The sequence below is a fragment of the Danio aesculapii genome, chromosome 16, assembly GCF_903798145.1.
Source record: "Danio aesculapii chromosome 16, fDanAes4.1, whole genome shotgun sequence".
NCBI classification, from domain to species: Eukaryota; Metazoa; Chordata; class Actinopteri; order Cypriniformes; family Danionidae; genus Danio; species Danio aesculapii.
In genome coordinates, this window is record NC_079450.1 from 11139322 (window position 1) to 11161166 (window position 21845).

The 21845-nt window shown below is 35.4% G+C and overlaps 1 protein-coding gene across 1 annotated transcript in view; it reads right to left on the reverse strand.

The window, feature by feature from the left end:
* syngap1b (synaptic Ras GTPase activating protein 1b) overlaps window positions 1-21845 on the reverse strand; it is a 297039-nt gene that overhangs the window by 198337 nt on the left and 76857 nt on the right. Inside the window, exon 3 of the mRNA XM_056475755.1 lies at window positions 21142-21247. Within this exon, the coding sequence (XP_056331730.1) occupies window positions 21142-21247 (106 nt within the window). The remainder of the gene's footprint in view (window positions 1-21141; window positions 21248-21845) is intronic.

Below are 21845 nucleotides of genomic sequence, written 5' to 3' on the forward strand. Positions count from 1 at the left end.
CGTCCTCTTTGTGTCAGAGAATGAAGGTCGGGCCGTGCAGAGCGGCGTTAAATCTAGAGACGCAGGGCCAGGCGGTCATTACCCAAGCAGAACATTCACAATTGAAGAACTCGCTTTTAGTTCATGAGCTGCAGTTTAAAATCAACTGGACACATCACACAGGACAGTTGGACAGGACAGTTGGTCTGTCAATCCATCCATCCAGTCCTTCATCCAGTCCTCCATGCACCCAGTCCTTCAGCCATCCAGTCCTCCACTGATCCATCCATACATTCATTCATACATTCATCCAATCCTTTATCCATCTATCTATCCATCAATCCATACATCCATCCAGTCATACATTCATTCTTTCATCCATCCATTCAGTCTTTCGTCCATCCAGTCTTCCATCCATCCATCCATCCAACCAATCCTCCATTTATCTATCTATCCATCAATCCATACACCCATCCAGTCCTTTATTTGTCCATCCAGTTATACATTCATTCTTCATCCATCCATTCAGTCATTCATCCATCCATCCATCCATCCATCCATCCATCCAACCAGTCATTCATCCATCCATCAATCCATTCAGTCCTCCATCCATCCATCCATCCATCCATCCAATCCTTTATTCATCCATCTATCCATCCAGTCCTTAATTCATCGATCCATTCATCTATCCATCCATCCATCCATATATCCAGTCGTACATACATTCTTTCATCCATCCATTCAGTCCTTCATCCATTCATCCAACCACGCATTCATCCATCCATCCATCCATCCATCCAGTCATTCATTCATCCATCTATCCAGTCATCCATTTATCCATCTATCCATCCATCGATTCATCCAGTTGTCCATCCATTCAGTCCTCCATCTATCTATCCATCCAATCATTCATTCATCCATCTATCCATCCAGTCCTTAATTCATCCATCCATCCATCCATCCATCCATCCATTCATCTATTTATCCATCCATTCATCCATTCATTCTTTATCCATCCATTCAGTCTTTCATTCATTCATCCATCCATTCCTTCGTCCATCCATCCATCTATCCATCCATCCATCCATCCATCCAGTCATCCATTTCCCCATCAAATAACCCATTCATTCAGTCCTCCATCCATCAATCATTCATACATGCAATCCTCCATCCATCTATTTATTCATGCATCCATCCAGTCATTCATTCTTTCATCCACCCATTCAGTTCTTTATCCATCCATCCAGCTAGTTCTTCATCCATCCAGCCAGCCAGTCCTTCATCCATCCATACATCCATCCATCCCTTCATTCATCCATTCAGTCCTCCATCCATCCATCCATCCATCCATCCATCTATCTGTCCATTCATCCATACATCCATCCAGTCATACAGTCATAGTTTCATCCATCGATTCAGTCTTTCATCCTTCCATCTAGTCCTTTATCCATCCAACTAGTCCTTCATCCATCTATCAATCCATCCATCCAGTCCTCCATCCATTCAGTCCTAAATCCATCCATCCATCCATCCATCCATCTAGTCCTTTAATCATCCATCCGGTCCTCTATTCATCCAATCCCCCATCCATCCATCCGTCCATCCATCCATCCATTCATCCCTCCATCCATCCATCTACCTATTAATAACAAATTTAAAGTCTCAGTCACTCATTCATTATCATAAAAGTTGTAATATTTCAGCCTGAAACACTGTTGGTACTGTGGATATAAAAATGCACATTCCTTTGTCAAGAATGACTTTCCTCCTCTTCTGTTGATCACACATTCTCTCCTCGGGAAGTTTACTTTCTGTCAGACGCGGCGTGGGTCATGAATATTAATGCTGCTTTGAGACGTTTGCCCTCACCAGTTTGCTGAAAGGCTGACGATGGTAGGTGAGAACGCTGACCGTGTGGGATTACAGTTTACCAGTTGTGTGTTTTTTTCAGCCCACTGTCAAAGAAACCGGCTGCCAGACGCTTCTCAATGAAGTGCTAAGCTTTTTCTCACAGTGTGACAAAGCAAGAAAAAAAGCATTTAAATTAATATATAAAGAGTATCTCTCAAAGACTCAAGCCTCATGCAGCACAAATGTATACTTAAAATATAAGCAAAACTGTCCTCAGCACAAGAACTGAAAGCTTTTAAAATGCTCAAATTTATTACAAAATGTACTTCAAGGCATGGAAACAATTATAACAATTATTTAAACTAAAACAAATGACACCTTTAAACATCTTTAAGTATGCAAAAATAATTAAAATTGAAATAAAAACTATATAGACAAATTAATGCAGAGTTCAGACTGCATGACTTTCATATGCCTCGATGTTTTCACACTGCATGACTATCTGGGGTAGCATTCTGTTGGTGCTGTGTTTACTCTGCTAGATGGATGGTGACAGTGGGTTTCACTGCATGACTTTACAATACTACATCTCGTAACCAAACACACGCGATAAGTGACATGGCAACAATGCAAAAGTCACGTAGTATATCTTTTGTTATTAACTACATAATGAGAAAGAAGCCTTTAGTGGGGTATAAACTGCACTTATTTTGCTCACCTGGGTTTTGAAGGGAATTAGCAATTTCCCTTAAACTTATTTCTTTTTCGACCCGGTTGTGGTATTGCTCAGATGACACGTCAAACAGACACAGGTGCTTCTGCCACATTTCCACAAGTTTTTCCTCCATTTCTTGGGTCCAAATAAACCAAAACAAGCCTTTTTAACTTCTCCCGCTGGCCTGCAGATACCCATACTAGTGGATGCTGCGCACTCATTGGCTGTAGGTGATCACGGATGTTATTTTCAATCAGAACACATTTAACATGGCATGATTTGAATAGCCGACAGATATTGCCAAATATCTGATGGGTGTCTGCAACTGATTGGCAATTCTATTAGATCGCCTCTCTGATAGTTCACACTGTGTGAATGTTACACACGTTAACGAGCACAGATTTGCCTGTGATTTCGGGCATTTGCCTGTGATTTCTGAAAACCTGTCGGCGACTCAAAATCAGGACTAAAACCACGCAGTCTAAACTTGTTATAAGATAACATAGAAAATGTAAAACAGAAATCAGGATGAATATAAAATAAAATAGTGTGTCAGGATAACGAAACAAAAATGAAAATAAAACAAATTCGTGAAAAACTATATACAAATAAGTACAAATATAATACTTTATTCTCATTCATACAGTATATTTATTTTAAAAAATGCACAAAAAGATATATAAGAAAATATAACTAAAGAGTACTGAAAATATGTTTATATATTTGTTTATTAATGTATGTCTATGTAAATGTTTGAGAAAATAAATAAATCACCAAAACATGCAACATAATTATATATTATTAAATAAATATGTTGATAAATAGAGGTGATTGAAAAAACCCCAAAATGATTTCAGTTAATGGCTGTTTGCAATACTATGTATTTTTGGGTCTATGTTATAATATGGTGAATGTACATATGGTGAATTAACCATACAATATATCATAGATGCCAAAAGGATGAAATAAGTCTCATGTAAAGCTCATCCATGTCTCACGTAAAAAGAAGAGATACGTAAAAGAGGAAATACGTTGAAGTAATAAACGAATGATGTATGTGGTAATGGGGTGGGGACAATAATAAGCTTGCGATTCATCCCACGTCATTTCGATTATAATGAAATGTATTTTGTTTAAAGACTTGTTTTGTGTATGATTTTTTTTTGTTGTCGTTGTTCGAAATAAACAAATCAAATCAAATCAAATTAATTAATTACGAAAATAAACAACAAAATTGTTAGAACTACAACAAAGAAAAAATATTTTTATCGTAATAAGAACAAATAGTTGGTGATTACAGAATAACTACAGAATAAATATATTAATAGTCAATTTTAAAACATCACTTCGATTTAATGAATATATTTACATTGCAAAACTTATATAAAAATGTAAATATTTATTAGAAAATATATAACTTGGAATTACTGTAAGTACATTTATGTATTTTTTAAAGAATTACAATATATATATATATATATATATATATATATATATATATATATATATATATATATATATATATATATATATATATAAAATACAGTTGAAGTAAAAAATATTGCATTACTAGTCAAAATTATTATCCAACCCAGGTTTATTCTGAAAACGTCCCGTTATATAGCTCCAAACACGTCCTAGGAGTGTTTTTTGTTTTTTGTTGCAATTTTTGTTTTCGCGAATCTGCTAGAGAACATTGTTTATGCATTTTGAGATCTCAAATTTCTCTTACTACTGCCATTCGTGCCTGCTGTTCTCACGTAAATCCACCAGAGGCTGCTGTTGACTGACTGACTGACTGACCGATCGATTGACCCACCCTCATCCTTCCCTAAACTCACCCAAAAGTGTTTTCAAAAGCACCAATTGACCCGATCACCCCTTCCCTAAACCCAACTGAGAGTTTTCAAAAGCAATCCAGCAAAAGAAAAGCCCTTGCATGATTTTACCATGTTTTCAGATTGTACAGAAATGTACACAGGGCTACGTTTTCAGAATGAGCCTATGTTGTTAATCTCAGACCAGAGCAAAAACAATGTCACAGTATTTTCAATAATATTTTTTCTTCTGGAAAAATGTCTTATTTGTTTTATTTTGGCTACAATAAAAGATGTTTTGAATTAAAAAAAAAACATTTTAAGGTCATTATTCTAAGCCCACTAAAGCAAATAAAATGTCACAGTATTTCCAATAATATTTTTTCTTCTGGAAAAATGTCTTATTTGTTTTATTTTGGCTACAATAAAAGATGTTTTGAATTAAAAAAAAAACATTTTAAGGTCATTATTCTAAGCCCACTTAAGCAACTTTTATTTATTCTGACTTCAACTATATATTTCTCAATATTTCAATTTTGAAAACATTTTATTATATATTAATCACCTTTTTAAAAACATACCTAAAAACATAGTACTTTTACATGATATTGAACCATACTAACAGTAATTCACACTTATTCAAGTGTACTAATTTGCATCCATCCACTGATTCTCAAATATCATAAACAACACTGCAGAGGCATTCATGTGAGTTCATTTCATAAATACAATCATGGTGCACACGTAGAAGTGAACCTGCCAGGGGGAATACAGGACAGCGTAGCATTTATTGTAGCATTACAACCCAACGACTGCACACAGAAACTCCTCCTGGCGCTGTGAAAGACACTGCATGAGACTTTCTGTTGGAGGAAAAGCTGCCCATGTTCTGAATCAATAATTCATATTGTTACATGTGCGTAAGGAACAGGGGGAGAAAAGATGAACAAAAGAGAGCAGGCCTGACTTAACTGTAGTCTCGCCTTTGGCATCCTGCAGGTACAAAGAAATGTTTCCATTAAATGAAATATTGGAAAATGAAATGAAGTCTCGCCAGAAACAGGAAGAGAGACAGAAAGCTGATCAGCAGGAGAATCTCGACAAATGTAACTGTAGAGCTTTCTGAACAGATCTTGCAGTAGCACAACCCTTTTTTAACTAAAGCCTGAACTGATCTGCGTAAAGCACATCAGCAACAGGATTATGGCTGTGAGAACTATCAAAACAGCTAGTCTAACAAACATGTTATGCCAACTTTGTGTTAGAATGCTAGTAAAATACTAGCTGCCTGCTAACATGTTTGCTATGCGTTAAAGCATCCATTGCGCTAACGTTATGTTAGCAATGTGCTAAATATAAAACAAGATTATTGCTGTGAGATCTGCATAATAATCTGTCTATCTGTCAATGCAGAACAGCTAGTCTAGTTATGCCAACATTCACTAAACCTAAAGATATGGAAACAATATATTAGCTACATTAAAATGTTGAATGTGCTAGAACAAGCTACCAATGTGCTAAAATAGGTTAAAAATGTTAGCAATTTGCTAAATATGCTGTCTGTTCACCTATATCTAACCTTTTCTATCTGTAATTAGCAAAACAAAACAGCTATCCTGGGGCATGCTAACAAACGTGTCAAATTATGCTAGAAACCTGTGTTAAAATGCTAGAGATTTATTGTCAACATGCTAAAACATGGTAGCAATATGCTCATGTCTTGCTTAAACAGGGTAATTACACGTTAAAACTATCTATCTATCTATCTATCTATCTATCTATCTATCTATCTATCTATCTATCTATCTATCTATCTATCTATCTATCTATCTATCTATCTATCTATCTATCTATCTATCTATCTATCTATCTATCTATCTATCTATCTATCTATCTATCTATCTATCTATCTATCTATCTATCTATCTATCTATCTATCTATACTACCTGACAAAAGTCTTGTCGTCGATCCCAGTTGTGAGAGCAGCAAATAATAACTTGACTTCTAGTTGATCATTTGGAAAAGTGTCAGAAGGTAGATTTTTCTGATAATTCATCTGATGAACTGCATCCTAATCATCACAAATACTGCAGAAGAGCTATTGGAACCTACATGGACACAAGATTCTCACAGGAATCAGGGGCGGCGAGAGATCTGCAGAGTGGGTGGTAACATCAACAGCCTGAGGTATCAAGACATTTGTGCTGCCCATTACATTACAAACCACAGGAGAGGGCAAATTCTTCAGCAGGATAGCACTCTTCATACTTCAGCCTCCACATCAAAGTTCCTGAAAGCAAAGAAGGTCTAGGTGCACCAGGATTGGCCAGCCCAATCAACTGAAATGAACATAATTGAGCATGTTTGGGGTAAGATGAAGGAGGAGGCATTGAAGATGAATCTAAAGAATCTTGATGAAACGCTTTTTTGGCCATTCCAGATGACTTTATTAATAAGTGATTTGAGTCATTGCAGAGATGTATGGATGCAGTCCTCCAAGCTCATGGGAGTCAGACACAATATTCACTCTTTTTCCACCATGACTTTATATTCTATACTGTATATTATTTCTGTTAAGTTTCAAGACTTTTGTCTACTGTATGTAAAGTCAGACCTTTCTTTCCTAATTAAATAATTAAAAATCAAGGCATGATCATAATTTATGTTGGTAAAATAAGCGTAATCTATAGACCTTTGCCTCATATAAGCCACTACTGATACCAAATGATCAACTAGAAGTCAAGTTTTTATTTGCTGTTCCTAAAACTTGGATAGGTGACAAGACCTTGGTCAGGTAGTGTGTCTTTCTGTCCATCTATCTATTAGGACAATGGGCATGCAGACAAACAAGTTAAATTATGCTATCAATGTTTTGAATAGACTAGCAACATGCTAAAGCTTGGTCTTATGCTAGTCTAAATGGTATGAAAACCTCTGAGATTTATTCCTACTAAACTTATTTTACATTTTAAACATTTATTCTTTAAACTTCAAGATTTTAAAATTACGTTAAACATTTATACATATATTTATACATATATATATATATATATATATATATACATATATATATATATATATATATATATATATATATATATATATATATATATATATATATATATAAAACCTGGTTAACAGTGTGTTTTCTTAATATATGCAGCAAATAACCATAAATTGACTTTTCCAGAATTCCCTGTATGGCAAATCACTTTTTATGCTTTTTGTTGACATTACTTTGGATCTTTTTAGTTATTTTCCCTTCAGTTATGTACATTAGAGATTTATGTTACATCTAATGTTGATAAACATGTTTATTTCATGACCTTAATTTCATGCATGTTACCATACTGGTGTTTAGTAGCTGTGTGAATGACACTGAGCACCTTCTATACACTGATACACTTTTCTACTTGGAAGAGTTGTTTATGATGAGCATTGGTTGATTATGTAACTTACTCATCACCACCTGCACATGGCTGTATTCACGTGTCTATCTCTGTAACTCAAAATACAGTACTCAAAAAGTACACTGTACTCAAAATACAGACATATTACTGTACCTCTATAAATTAATGAAATATGGTAGTTTACTGTAAAAATGAGTAATTACTTTTACGGTTTGTACTGTATTTTAACCGGTAAAATACTGGCAACCACAGCTGCAGTTTTTTTTACCGTAAATTTTACGGATAAATTTTTTACAGTGTATATCTATATTTATATTTTTATTTTTACAGTGTATATCTATCTATCTATCTATCTATCTATCTATCTATCTATCTATCTATCTATCTATCTATCTATCTATCTATCTATCTATCTATCTATATTTTTAAATATATAATTTTTATATTTTTATATATATATATAATTTTTGATCATTTATTTATTTGTTTTTACAATTGTCTGTAGTGTAGATGCTTTTTTTCCCCACCAGATGTAGCATTACTTTTTTTTTAACTAAAGTCTGAACTCTGAGTGGTTAAAACAGCAGTACGATCTGCATAAAGACTCTCAAGAATCTGATTTAAAACAAGAACTGAATGTACTTGTTGTGATGCGCTCTGCCAAAAATAGCCCAAGAAAGACTACTTAAAATGACACTTTCATACCCGGTGTGCAATGAAGACAAAAATTCCACTTAAAGGTTTGATTGACCAAAACAACTAACATTCTCATTATTTAAACTGGGGTTAAATGAGGTGCTGCAATGCCATAGAGAAAACAAAACAAACACTTTCAGAGAACAGTTGTTAATAGGTTTGTTTTTAAATGTGGGTATAAATAATGTTTTGATAACCCTTTAAAAATGTTTGTGCAATACCATTTATGTTAATAAAGCATCTTAATTTTTAAGAGTGTAGCCTGTTTTTAAAAGTTTTTAAAATAAGTCTCTAAATCAGGACAATTGAATCAATTCATTCATTCATTCATTCATTTTACTTTGGCTTAATTCCTTCTATTCATCAGGGGTCGACAAAGCGGAATGAACCGCCAACTTATCCAGCATATGATTTACACAGCGGATGCCCTTTCAGCCGCAACCCAAAACTGGGAAACAGTAAAATTATAATATTGTGAAATATTACTACCGTTTCTTTTATTTGCTTTAATACATTTTATAATGTTCTTTAGTTATTTACGTCTACCTCTACTTCACACCTAAACCCAACCATCACAGTTATTAACATCTATACCTACCACAACCCTAAACCCAACCATCACAGTTATTAATGTATTTACCTACCACAACACTTTACCCAACCATCATAGTTATTAATGTCTACACCTACCCCAACCTTAAACCCAACCATCATAGTTATTAACATCTACGCCACCGTGGGCAGGTCAGTTGGTGCTTTTGAAAACTCTGTCAGTTGGGTTTAGAGAAGTGGGTGGGCGGGTCAGTTGGTGCTTTTGAAAACCCTGTCAGTTGGGTTTAGAGAAGTGGGTGGGCGGGTCAGTTGGTGCTTTTGAAAACACTGTCAGTTGGGTTTAGAGAAGTGGGTGGGCGGGTCAGTTGGTGCTTTTGAAAACACTGTCAGTTGGGTTTAGGGAAGTGGGTGGGCGGGTCAGTCAGTGCTTTTGAAAACACTGTCAGTTAGGTTTAAGGAAGTGGGTGGGCGGGTTAGTCAGTGCTTTTGAAAACACTGTCAGTTGAGTTTAGGGAAGTGGATGGGCGGGTCAGTCAGTGCTTTTGAAAACACTGTCAGTTGGGTTTAAGGAAGTGGGTGGGCGGGTCAGTCAGTGCTTTTGAAAACACTGTCAGTTGGGTTTAAGGAAGTGGGTGGGCGGGTCAGTCAGTGCTTTTGAAAACACTGTCAGTTGGGTTTAGGGAAGTGGGTGGGCGCAGGGGTGTAGCAAACGGGGGGGAAAGGGGGGATCCGTCCCCATCATTTTTAGAGACGGACCATTTAGAAACAGGTCATTAATAATTATATGAACATATGATCTCATACAGGCGTCCCCCCACTTTTAAAATGTCTGCTACGCCCCTGCACCTACTCCAACCCTAAACCCAACCATCACAGTTATTAACATCTACACCTACCCCAATCCTAAACCCAACCATCACAGTTATTAACGTCTACACCTTCCCCAAACCTAACCCAACCATCATAGTTAATAATGTCTACACTTCCCCCAACCCTACACCCAACTGTCAGTTATTTACCTCTACACCTTCCTTAACCCTAAACCCAACCATCACAGTTTATAATGTACGGCTGGCTTTCATACAAGAGGCTTTCATACTTGACGCGCTTGCCATTGTACTGTTATTTGCAACCAAAACCAACTGGCCCAGCCAGGACTCGAACCAGCGACCTTCTTACTAAGAGGTGACAGTGCTTACCACTGAGCCACTGTGCCACCCTATTCCTTTAATGCAAATCTAAATTTTCAGCATCATTACTCCAATCTTTGCAGTCATACGACTGGGTTTTTCTTCATTATGCCTGATAGCTGTATTCATTAAACTCTCTACAGATTTTTCATCGTTTTGGAGCATCATAATGAAATGAATGATGACAGAACTGCCATTTTAGGTTGAATATGGTTCCAACACTATTCTGATGAAGACATCTGAATAATACATTACCTAATGCCTCAAAATTTTCGCCCAGTTAGTTAGCTGAGAGCAATATGTTCTGCCATCCCAAATACTGGGGAATTTTATTCATTAATGTGACTCATTTTCTCGTGTGACTAAATATCTTGCCATATCCCAGTAATTCATTTATCCGCCTAGAACTATTTTCATAATAATGTGAAATTATTGTGCGTGGTATTTTCAAGATAGATTTTTGTCAAGATGAAATTCCTTACTGTATGTGCTATGAAATGTAATTTAGCTATTACTATTACTAGAAGTATTATTTATTTAAGGCCAAACATTAATATTTTGTCAGCATTTACTTCCTCAAGTGGCTCCAAAGTCAACTTAAATTCATCCCAGTCATTGAAATACAAGTTTCGGATGTCCAAGCGGTTTTTACAACACAATTAAAGTGGATGGGATTTATACTGCCAAAGAATATACTATAAAAGAAGTCTATAAAAGTCTAATAAAGTTTGCTGAGAAATAGAGCAAAAATCAGATGGCTGTTTGCAAGAACAAAAGGCATTGGGTGTCGATGAGGTCAAAAGGTGTGCACTGCATCAGCAAAATAGAATAGACAGAATAGTTTTACACACAAATGCCCTTCTCACTAACACAGGGTTTCTGCAGGTTTCATCAAGTCAGATTTAAGACTTTTTAAGACCTTTTCAGACCATTATGAATGAAACTTTAGACTTACAGTATACGAGGCTAAACACTAATGATTATTTCTAATGCTTTAATGCTTTATGCTTGCCAAAAAAAAAGTCATTATTTCTTAGCGACATATGTGTCAAATGTCAAATGTGTCAAAACAAGAACACTCTAGCTGTATACACTTTTTTCAACATAATATTTCTTTTTTTATGACAAATTAACCTTGTAAAAAAAAAGCATATTTATTGTGAAGGCAATTACATAAGTAGTCAAAAATATATACAGTTGAAGTTAGAACTATTAACCCCCCTGATTTATTAGTTTATTTTTTTCCGCAATTTATGTTTAACGGAGAGAAGATTTTTTTCAACACATTTCTAAGCATAATAGTTTAAATAACTCATATAACTAGATATTTCGATTTTTTAAGACACTTCTATACAGCTTAAAGTGACATTTGAAGGCTTAACTAGGTTAATTAGGTTAACTAGGCAGGATAGAGTAATTAGGCAAGTTATTGTATAATGATGGTTTGTTCTGTAGACTATTGAAAAATTATATAGCTTAAAGGGGCTAATAATTTTGACCTTAAAATGTTTTTTAAAAAATTAAAAACTGCTTTTATTCTAGCTAAAATAAAACAAATAAGACTTTCTCCAGAAGAAAAAATATTATCAGACATACTGGGAAAATTTCCTTGCTCTGTTAAACATCATTTTGGAAATATTTAAAAAAGAAAAAAAAAATTCAAAGGGGGGCTAATAATTCTGACTTCAACTACTTGTTGGATTTTGGTCAAAATTGATTGCGTATAACTTCTTTTCAACCTAATGCATTTCTGTTATAAAACATTAAGTTTTATGCTTGTTTATAAATATTGTGTCTATTACCTATTAATTCTGTAAAGAGTTTTTGTATAACTGAAAGATAACATAAAGGGATATATTGCTCTGTTATTATCATGAGGAACTGTGTAATTGTTTTTAGTTTTCTTTCCTTGATTTTATTAAGATGGATTGTTGGTGATTTGTTGGATGTCGATAGCTTTCCTTGGAGAGAGGAAAATTAAGACCTGTTTAAAATGATTTAGGACACAGAACAATATTTCAATGAATTTAGGACTTTTTAAGGCCTAAAATTTTGTTTTTGAAACGTAAGACATTTTAAGACCCCGCGCACAACCTGTTACATGTAAAAAATAAATAAATAAAAAAAAGATAGCACTTACAGTTGAATACTTACCTGTGATTTTTGTTTTCTTTTTAAAATATTTCCCAAATGATGTTTAACAGAGCAAGAAATTTTCACAGTGTGTCTGATAATATTTTTTCTTCTGAAGAAAGTTTTATTTCAGCTAGAATAAAAGCAGTTTTTGATTTTAAAAAAAATCATTTTAAGGTCAACATTATTAGCCACCTTACGCAATATATTTTTATTGTCTACAGAACAAACCATCGTTATATAATAACTTGCCTAATTACCCTAATTTGCCCAATTAACGTAATTAACCTAGTTAAGCCTTTAAATGTCACTTTAAGCTGAAGACTAGTATTTTGAAAATATCTAGTAATATATCTAGTACTGTCATCATGTCAAAAGATAAAATAAATCAGTTATTAGAAATTAGTTATAAAACATATTATGTTTAGAAATGTGTTGAAAAAAATCATCTCTCTGTTAAACAGAGAAAGGGGGGGGGGGGTAAGAAAGGGAGGGGGGGGGGGTAATAATTTAGGAGGGCTAATAATTCTGACTTCAACTGTATATTCTACTGTTAATAAACATTACCTTGTGGTGGATGTTATGGCCTGGATCTTGGCAAACTCAGATTGTCAGCACACAAGAGCCACTGCAGTGTTGATTTGCTTACAAATGCAAATTGAAATTAACAACCAAAATTAAAGCAAAGCTTTAAGTGCTTGTTTATTACTTAGTCTTCAATTAATGCTGACGCCTAAGGCAGGACAAAAAAACAACAACAACAACAACAAATAGACTGCACCAGTGAGAGTACACTACATCTGAAGAGAAACACGGATGGATGCTTTCTGAATTTTCTTTTCAATTAATTCCTTTCAGGGCATCTCAGCTTCTTATCTAATAGCTTCTGACCATAACAATTGCTTAAAGCCAAATAACCAACTCATTCTTAAAGTAGTGCATAATGCTATGGATGTTAAAAGACTTGTTTATTTATTACTCATTTATACAGCTTATGTAATATATACGTATACGCTTATATAATATATATATATGTAGTTGAAGTCATAATTATTAGCCCTCCTCTTAAAATTTTATTCTTTTATATTTTTCCTTCAATTTCTGTTAAACGGAGAGAAGATTTTTTTCAACACATTTCTAAACATAATAGTTTTAATAACTCTTTTCTAATAACTGATTTATTTTATCTTTGCCATGATGACAAAAAATTGCTTAAGGGGATAATAATATTACCCTTAAAATGTTTTAAAAATGCTTTTATTCATTAATTTTCCTTCAGCTTAGTCCCTTTATCCCTTTATTTATCAGGGGTCGCCACAGGGGGATGAACCGCCAACTTATCTAGCACAACGAAACTGTCATCCAGAGGGCAGCAACTCAAATGCTGAAAGGAGAATGTGTGAGTGGTCCTTTATAATCTTGCTTGCTAACCTAACAGTCTGGTGATCACATTTGCATGAAAGAGATCTAACAGGCAATCCAATAATCCTAGATCACACTGTTACAACACTTTGTACCTGGTTACTATTCTGTAAATTAATCGAATGGAACCAACAAGAAATGGAAAATGTAACAACACTCTCTATAAAAGAATAATAAAAGGACAACAGAATGTCTTTAAAGACTCCAAAGGAACTAAGGCCCAATTCCAATTCTATTTTTGTAGCCCTACCCCTTCCCCTTGGCCCTTAAACGCGAGCGTGAAGGGGAAGGGCTTCAAAATTTACCCTTAAGAAATGGCACAGCACTACAGCCCCTGCACACGTCATCATATGACATCGCGATCTCATGCTTCATATGAGATCAGACGATCGCGACTGCTGTAGTTATTCCAGTTGCGCAATTTCTTTGTTATTTATCTTCAGGAAATCACTGAAGGCAACAATATCATGTTATCATAATGATATAATGTGGAAATAAGATCGTAATTATACTGTGTATTTACACAGTGGCCATATTCATCTATGTAATCACACAAAAACAACATTAACATTATAGCAGACACTGTAAAAAGCTCATTCCCACCCACTAGACTTTTCTGGCAGGGATATTCGAGTGTCATCGAGTGTCAGAATGTTGTAAGACTGCTGTACAGGTGTTATTATTAGGGATTATAGATATTGAAATATATATATTTTTTAAGCATGACGGTAAAACATGAGCGCGGTTATGAATGTATTAAAACATGTGCTTGTTTCTTGTATAAATTCATAATAATGACAAAAAATACTAATTTGTGGATCTCCTGAACTCAGTGTGCAGCCATGCTGCCATTGTAGATGGTGTATTCTGGGAAATTTTTTTACCCCTTGGTTTCGAGTGTGGTCCTAAAAAATCTCCGTTCCAAGGGCTATCTAGTCCTTCCCCTTAACCCTACGCCTTAAACCTAAAGAGAATTGGGACACCCCTTGCCCTTCACAGGAACGCGCAAAACGAGGGGTAGGGGTAAAGGGAAGGGTTAAGGGGTAGAATTTGGATTGGGCCTGAGTTTCCTAAGGAGAGACTGCTGCTGCTGGCACCTCTTAAGAATCTCCTCAGTGTTAGAATTGAATTTCAGCTGGCAGTCGAAGATAGTACCCAAATATTTATACTCCTTAACTAGCTTCACAGGTTTTCATAATTGTCGGTGGTAACTGCTGTAGCCAGGTCCCTCTGCTTACTATAGAAAAATCATCACTATCTCTTTGGTTTTAGTGATGTTCAAGATAAGCTGTGAGCAATCACACCACTCCACACACTCCTTAAGATATCATAATGAGCAAAAATAATTATAAATGAATGTGAGTTCAAGTTATATGAATAACATTTAGATTTCTTCTTAACTGTTTAACCAATTCTTATGTCTAATTGTGAGGATTTTTACACTACAAACAGAAAAAAAGTGACAGCACTTATTAAGGAAAGGAGTTTTGCAGTGGTTATAAGTGCAGCTCACAATGGTTTGGAACAGAGCTGCGATAAATAATACAATACTTACAATACTCACACCCTGAAAGTCTACACACAGTGCAAACTAAGCACAGAGGAAACGACCCTTCAAAATAGGTCACTGTGTCATGATTCTATGAACAATGAATCTATACTTCACTGAAATAGCATGTCTTGTCAGTTAATTAATGCCATGAGATCAATCCCATTCAATAGTTCTCAACCCTCATGGCCTGGAAAGCATCTGGTGGTCTTGAGGCCTTGTGTCGCTCACATTTATCAGAACTTACAGTACAGTATGGCTGTGAGCAGCTCTTGCCGGAAAGTGTGTGTGAATCCCAGATCATTGACACTGAAACTGTGTAAAGAGTCTGGGATGATCAGCAGAGGGCCACCTCGTTCAACACCTCGCATAGACTGATATTCACCAGGCAGATCCAGGCCATTTCATTTTGTTAAAGAGAGAAAAGGGTGCAGCAAATATTTGCATATCCATCTACACTGGAAAACACTGCCATGTTTTCAACAATAAAAATTCTACAGTAAAAACTCTAACCTGACTAACAGTAAGTTTCCTTATTGTGTATATATATATATATATATATATATATATATATATATATATATATATATATATATATATATATATATATATATATATATATATATATATATATATATATATATATTAATCTTTTCAATTAATTATTTCTGGGCATCTTAGCTTCTTATTTAATAGCTTCTGACCATAAGAGTTGCTTAAAGCCAGATCACCATCTCATTCTTAAAGTGCATAACCTTTTTGGGATGTTATAACACTTTTTATACTGCTATAAATTCCATTACTAAAAGTAACTCAATTTGTAATCTCTATCAGTTTCTCAGAGGTCGCCACAGCGGAATGAACCGGCAACTATTCCAGCATATGTTTTACGCAGCGGATGCCCTTCCGGCCGCAACCCAGTATTGGAAAACAGCCATACACACTTAATTACACACACGCACTATGGACAATTTAGTTTATTCAATTCATCTATAGCGCATGTCTTTGGACTGTGGGGGAAACCAGAGCACCTGGAGGAAACCCACGCCAACACAGGGAGTACGTGCAAACTCCACACAGAAATGCCAACCGGCCCAGCCGGCTCTTGAATCAGTGACCTTCTTGCTCTGAGGCGACAGCACTGCTTACTGAGCTACTGCGTCGCCCAACTTAATTTATATAAAGCTTATATAATTGTGAATTGACTTTCACAAAACTCTGTGCATGACACTTCCGTTTATATGCCTTATTATTAAGGTAATTTTTTTCTATTTAGTTATGTACTTCAAAGTATTATTTTACATCTAATTTTGATAAATAATGTTTATTGTATTACTGTAACCCTGTGTCCAAACAACACGCTACGTGACGAGATTTGCAGTGAAAAGCAATTCTACTGTTTGCACCAGTTGAAACATGACAGAAATAATACATGCCCTATAGGTGAATTGAATAAAACTAAATTGGCCATAGTGTATGTGTGTGTGAATGAGTGTGTATGGGTGTTTCCCAGTACTGTGTTGCAGCTGGAAGGGCATCCGCTGTGTAAAACATATGCTGAATAAGTTGGCGGTTCATTCCGCTGTGGCGACCCCTGATTAATAAGGTGAATAAGCCAAAGGAAAAATGAATGAATGAATTTTAATCTTCTGTAGGCAACGTAAAAAATATAGTAATTTTAATAGTTTATTAAAAATGTATTTGAGTTTTGGAAATAACCAAGTGACACCCTCCCCCCCCCATCCCCTCTTTAGTAACCACTGGCCTAGGCTGTGTTAGTGTCTGATTTGTTTGTTATCAGTACATTACTGTGAAGAGAATGCCTACTTTACTCTTATAAACAAAGAATGAAAAATAACTTGCTATTTAGTGTATTGAGGCTCTGTCATTGAATTATGTGTGTGATATTCTGTGTGTGAGTTTAGCTGGTTCTTTTAAGAGGTGTAAACCAGGGTGTCAAACCAGGATTTAAATCCTCAGTTTCCAAATTAGTAGCTGTGACATCTTCTACGCTAATTTCAACCTCTCAGTATGTCATGGTGTTATCACGAGACTGCTTTTCAACTTGATGGGAAATACAGTCACATTTTAATATTGTGAGATCTCGTAACACAATCTTCTCAAAACATTAGTTTGCCACACATAACAAAAATATAAACAGGAATACATTTTTAAAATCTGGCATAAATAATCAGAATATAGACAGGAATAAAACTGTAAAGTGGATTGTATATCCACAGAGTATACAGAAGGAATAAATCTGTAAAGTTTGCCAGGTGTATTTAAAATATAGAGAATATGGAGAGGAAAAACTGTTTAGTGTGCGTCGTCAGTATATAGAAAGGAATAGAACTGTAAAGCTTGGTGCAGATCATCATGTGCTATATTCGATATATCTAATATATCTAAATGAAATGTTTGGCAGATTTAATCAGAATAAAAAAATTATAAATAATTAAATTATAAAGGAATTAAAACTGTAAAATTTGGAGGATGCAATAAGAATACAGATAGGAATAAATCAGTTTGGCAGAAATAATCAAAATATAAATAGCAATGAAACTGTAATGTTTGGCAGATGTAATCAGAATATTGATACATATAGACCATTTTGAGGGATGTAAACAAAAACAATGGTCCCAAGGTATTTCCTGTTTTACATTTTTAATATAGCTTCCGAGAAACCAAACAAGAGCCCCATATTGATAAATAATGTTATTATAGCCGTTTTAACATTAAGTTATGATTGAATTGCCTCTTGTTACAGCTATGAATTGGTTTGATAACAAGCAGGAAATGTTCATGGGCCAATGACACAACCACATTGAAATGGTCTTTAGGAATAAAACAGTAAAATTGGCATAAATTATCAGAATAAAGACAGAAATAAAACTAAACCTTGGGGAACATCCTCAGAATATTTATAATATTGAAAATATTTATAATATTTATAAATCTAAAGTTTGGCCACGTATAGTGAAAATATGAATAGGAAAATCACTGTAAAGTTTGGTGCGCGTCATCATAAAATAAATAGGAATAAAACTGTAAAGATTGCTGCATATAATCAAAATATACTGTAGATATGTATAAAACAAGGGTGCGGATTATTGATGATTGGGGGGTCTGTAATGTTAGTTTGTGTAATAGATGCTTCAGAGAATCAAATGTATGTATTTATTTTTAATTACTAATTTATTAATAAAACGTATTTAGATTTTCTGTGTTTTGAGAGATATTTATTGTACTCTGACCTACAGTAAACTCTGATTAGCTATTTTAGAGGTTACTGTAGATCAAATTGTACAAACTATTTGTCTAATTTTTATGTTACTTTTAAGCTATATGCATATACAAACATCTTACTTGTGAACACTGTCCACAGGTGCCATAGGTGCTAGATCTGCTGGTGCAATTATGCATTCGCAATGGTGTGAATCATTATAGGGGTGGTCAAATGTATATTTATATTACCTATCACTTTAATTTTGAATATTATTATAAGAGACAGATCAGAGAGAATTTTAATTAAAACTTTAAAACTTTCTTCCTATTTAAGTGTTGACCCCCCACACATCTTTCTTTGATGTCCTCAGAAGCAATTTAATTACAGGGGGTCATTTAATAGCGTTAGTTGGGAGGGTCAATGCCCTAAACCCACCAGTAATTCGCACCCTGAACAAAACTGTAAAGTTTGTTGTATATAACAAAAAATATAGATATGAATAAAACTGCAAAGTCTGATGTAAAAAAATCTAAATTTATATGTGGCAATAAAACTGATTCTGATTCTGATGTGTATAAAACTGTAAAGGTTGTTGCATATACAGTGCATTCGTAAAGTTTTGATAGCACTTCACTTTTGCACATTTTTTATGTTACAGCTTTATTCCAAAATGGATTAAATTAATTTATTTCCTCATTATTCTACACACAATACCCCATAATGACAATGTGAAAAAAGATTTCTTGAAATTGTTGCAAATTTATTAAAAATATAAAACCTGAAAAATCACATTTATATCAGTATTCCCAGCCTTTGCCGTGAAGCTCTAAATTGAGCTCAGGTACAATCTGTTTCCACTGATCATTCTCGAGATGTTTCAGCAGCTTAATTGAAGTTCACCTGTGGTGAATTCAGTTGATTGGACATGATTTCAAAAGGCATACACCTGTCCATATAAGGTCCCAGGGTTGATTGTTGATACGTTGACATAAAGCACAAACCAAGCATGAAGACAAAGGAATTTCTGTAGACCTCCGAGACAAGGCTGGGGAAGGTTACAAAAAAATTTCTGCTGCTCTGAAAGTTCCAATGAGCACAGTGACCTCATCCATAAGTTGAAGATGTTTGAAACCACCAGGACTCTTCCTAGTGCTGACCGAACATCTAAGCTCAGTGATCGGGGGAGAAGGGCCTTATTCACGGAGGTGATCGGGGACCCAATGGTCACTCTGTCTGAGCTCCAGTGTTCTTCTGTGCAGAGAGGAGAACCTTACAGAAGGACAACCATCTGTGCAGCAATCCACCAATCAGGCCTGTATGGTAGAGTGGACAGACAGAAGCCACTCCCCGCCTCGAATTTGCCAAAAGGCATCTGAAGGACTCTCAGACCATAAGAAACAAAATTCTCTGGTCTGATAAGACTAAAATTGAACTCTTTGGGGTGAATCCAGGCGTTACATTTGGAGAAAACCAGGCACCGCTCATCACTAGGCTAATACCATCCCTACAGTGAAGCATGGTGGTGACAGCATCATGCTGTGGGGATGTTTTTCAGCAGCAGGAACTGGAAGACTAGTCAGGACAGAGGAAAAGATGAAAGCAGCAATGTACAGAGACATCCTGAATGAAAACCTGCTTCAGAGTGCTCTTTACCTCAGACTGGGGTGACTGTTCATCTTCCAGCAGGACAATGACCCAAAGCACACTGCCAAAATATCAATGGAGTGGCTTCACAACAACTCGGTGAATGTCCTTGAGTGGCCCAGCCAGAGCCCAGACCCAAATCCTATTGAACATCTCTGGAGAGATCTGAAAATGGCTGTACACTGTCACTTCCCACCCAACCTGAAAGAGCTTGAGAGCTACTGCAAAGAGGAATGGGTAAAAATTCCCAAAGACAGGTGTGACAAGCTTGTGGCATCATATTCAAAAAGACTTGAGGCTGCCAAAGGTGCATCAACAAAGCATTAAGCAAAGGCTGTGAATACTTATGTACATATGATTTTTCAGGTTTTTTATTTTTAACAAATTTGCAACAATTACAAAAAGTCTTTTTTCACACTGTCATTATGAGGGTATTGTATGTAGAATGTTCAGGAAATAAATGAATTTAATCCATCATAGAATAAGGCTGTAGCATAAAAAATTGTGAAGCCATATAAATACTTTTCGGATGCACTGTAATTTAGTCAGAACATAGATATGCATAAAACTGAACAATATTGTTGAATATAATAAAATCAGAATATAATACTGTCCAATTTTGAATATATGAGATGAAAAAATGAATATATGTGAATATATATAAATAAAACTGCAAGTTTATCCAGACATAGATATGAGTAAATACATTTTATATACAAATATAAAATACATTTATATAATCAGAGCATAGATAAGAATAAAGCTAAAGTTTAGCGCATATAATCAGAATGTGAATAGCAATGGAACTTTAAAGTTTGCTGTACGTCAACATGTTCTGATATATTAAAGTTAATTCTTGCTGAATCCCATTTAACTAAGAATCTTTGACTCGTGAATTGAAAGTGAATATGTCAGCGCATCAGACCGGAATGCAGACCAGGACGTGTGCGACTCACCCATTTCAGGATGGTGCCTGGCCTCCACAGGCACACTGACCGTCCGTCGCAGCAGCTTGTTCCTGTGCGACTCGGAGCGCCGCTCGCGCATCAACAAAGGGTGAACCTGCAGGAGGCCAGAAAGAAAAGTGAGTTCAATATAGCCAGCTGAGTCCAACACACAGAGCTCCACGATACACCAGTTGGAAACCTCCATTATAAATACAAGTCCTGTCGAGACCCCAGATTCCTAGAAATAATAAAGCAGTGGTGTGTGTTTGGGAGGGGGGGGAGTGAGGGGAGAAAATAATTGCAAACTTGTGTGTTTAATGTGTTTATTTAAGGCTCAGTATGGGGCTGCATCTCATGGGGATTCTTCCTAACGTTCATTCATCTCTGTGAGCTCGGCGTCCGCAAGCAGGCCGAGGAAAACATCCCACACTATAAAAACATATCTCTTAATTAACGGTTTCAGTATTTTAAGCGTTTTCCGTTTATTTACGGTTGTGAATTGCATTATGGGATGTTGACGTCTGCTCTGTCGACTTTTGATAATGAAAATTCAACTCTACAGTTTAACAAAGTGACTTTTATTGACATTTCAGTAGTTTGGAATAATATAACGTATAAGCAATAATTCATTCATTCATTTTCGTTTCAGCTTAGTCCCTTTATTAATCAGGGGTCGCCACAGCAGAATGAACCGCCAACTTATCCAGCATATG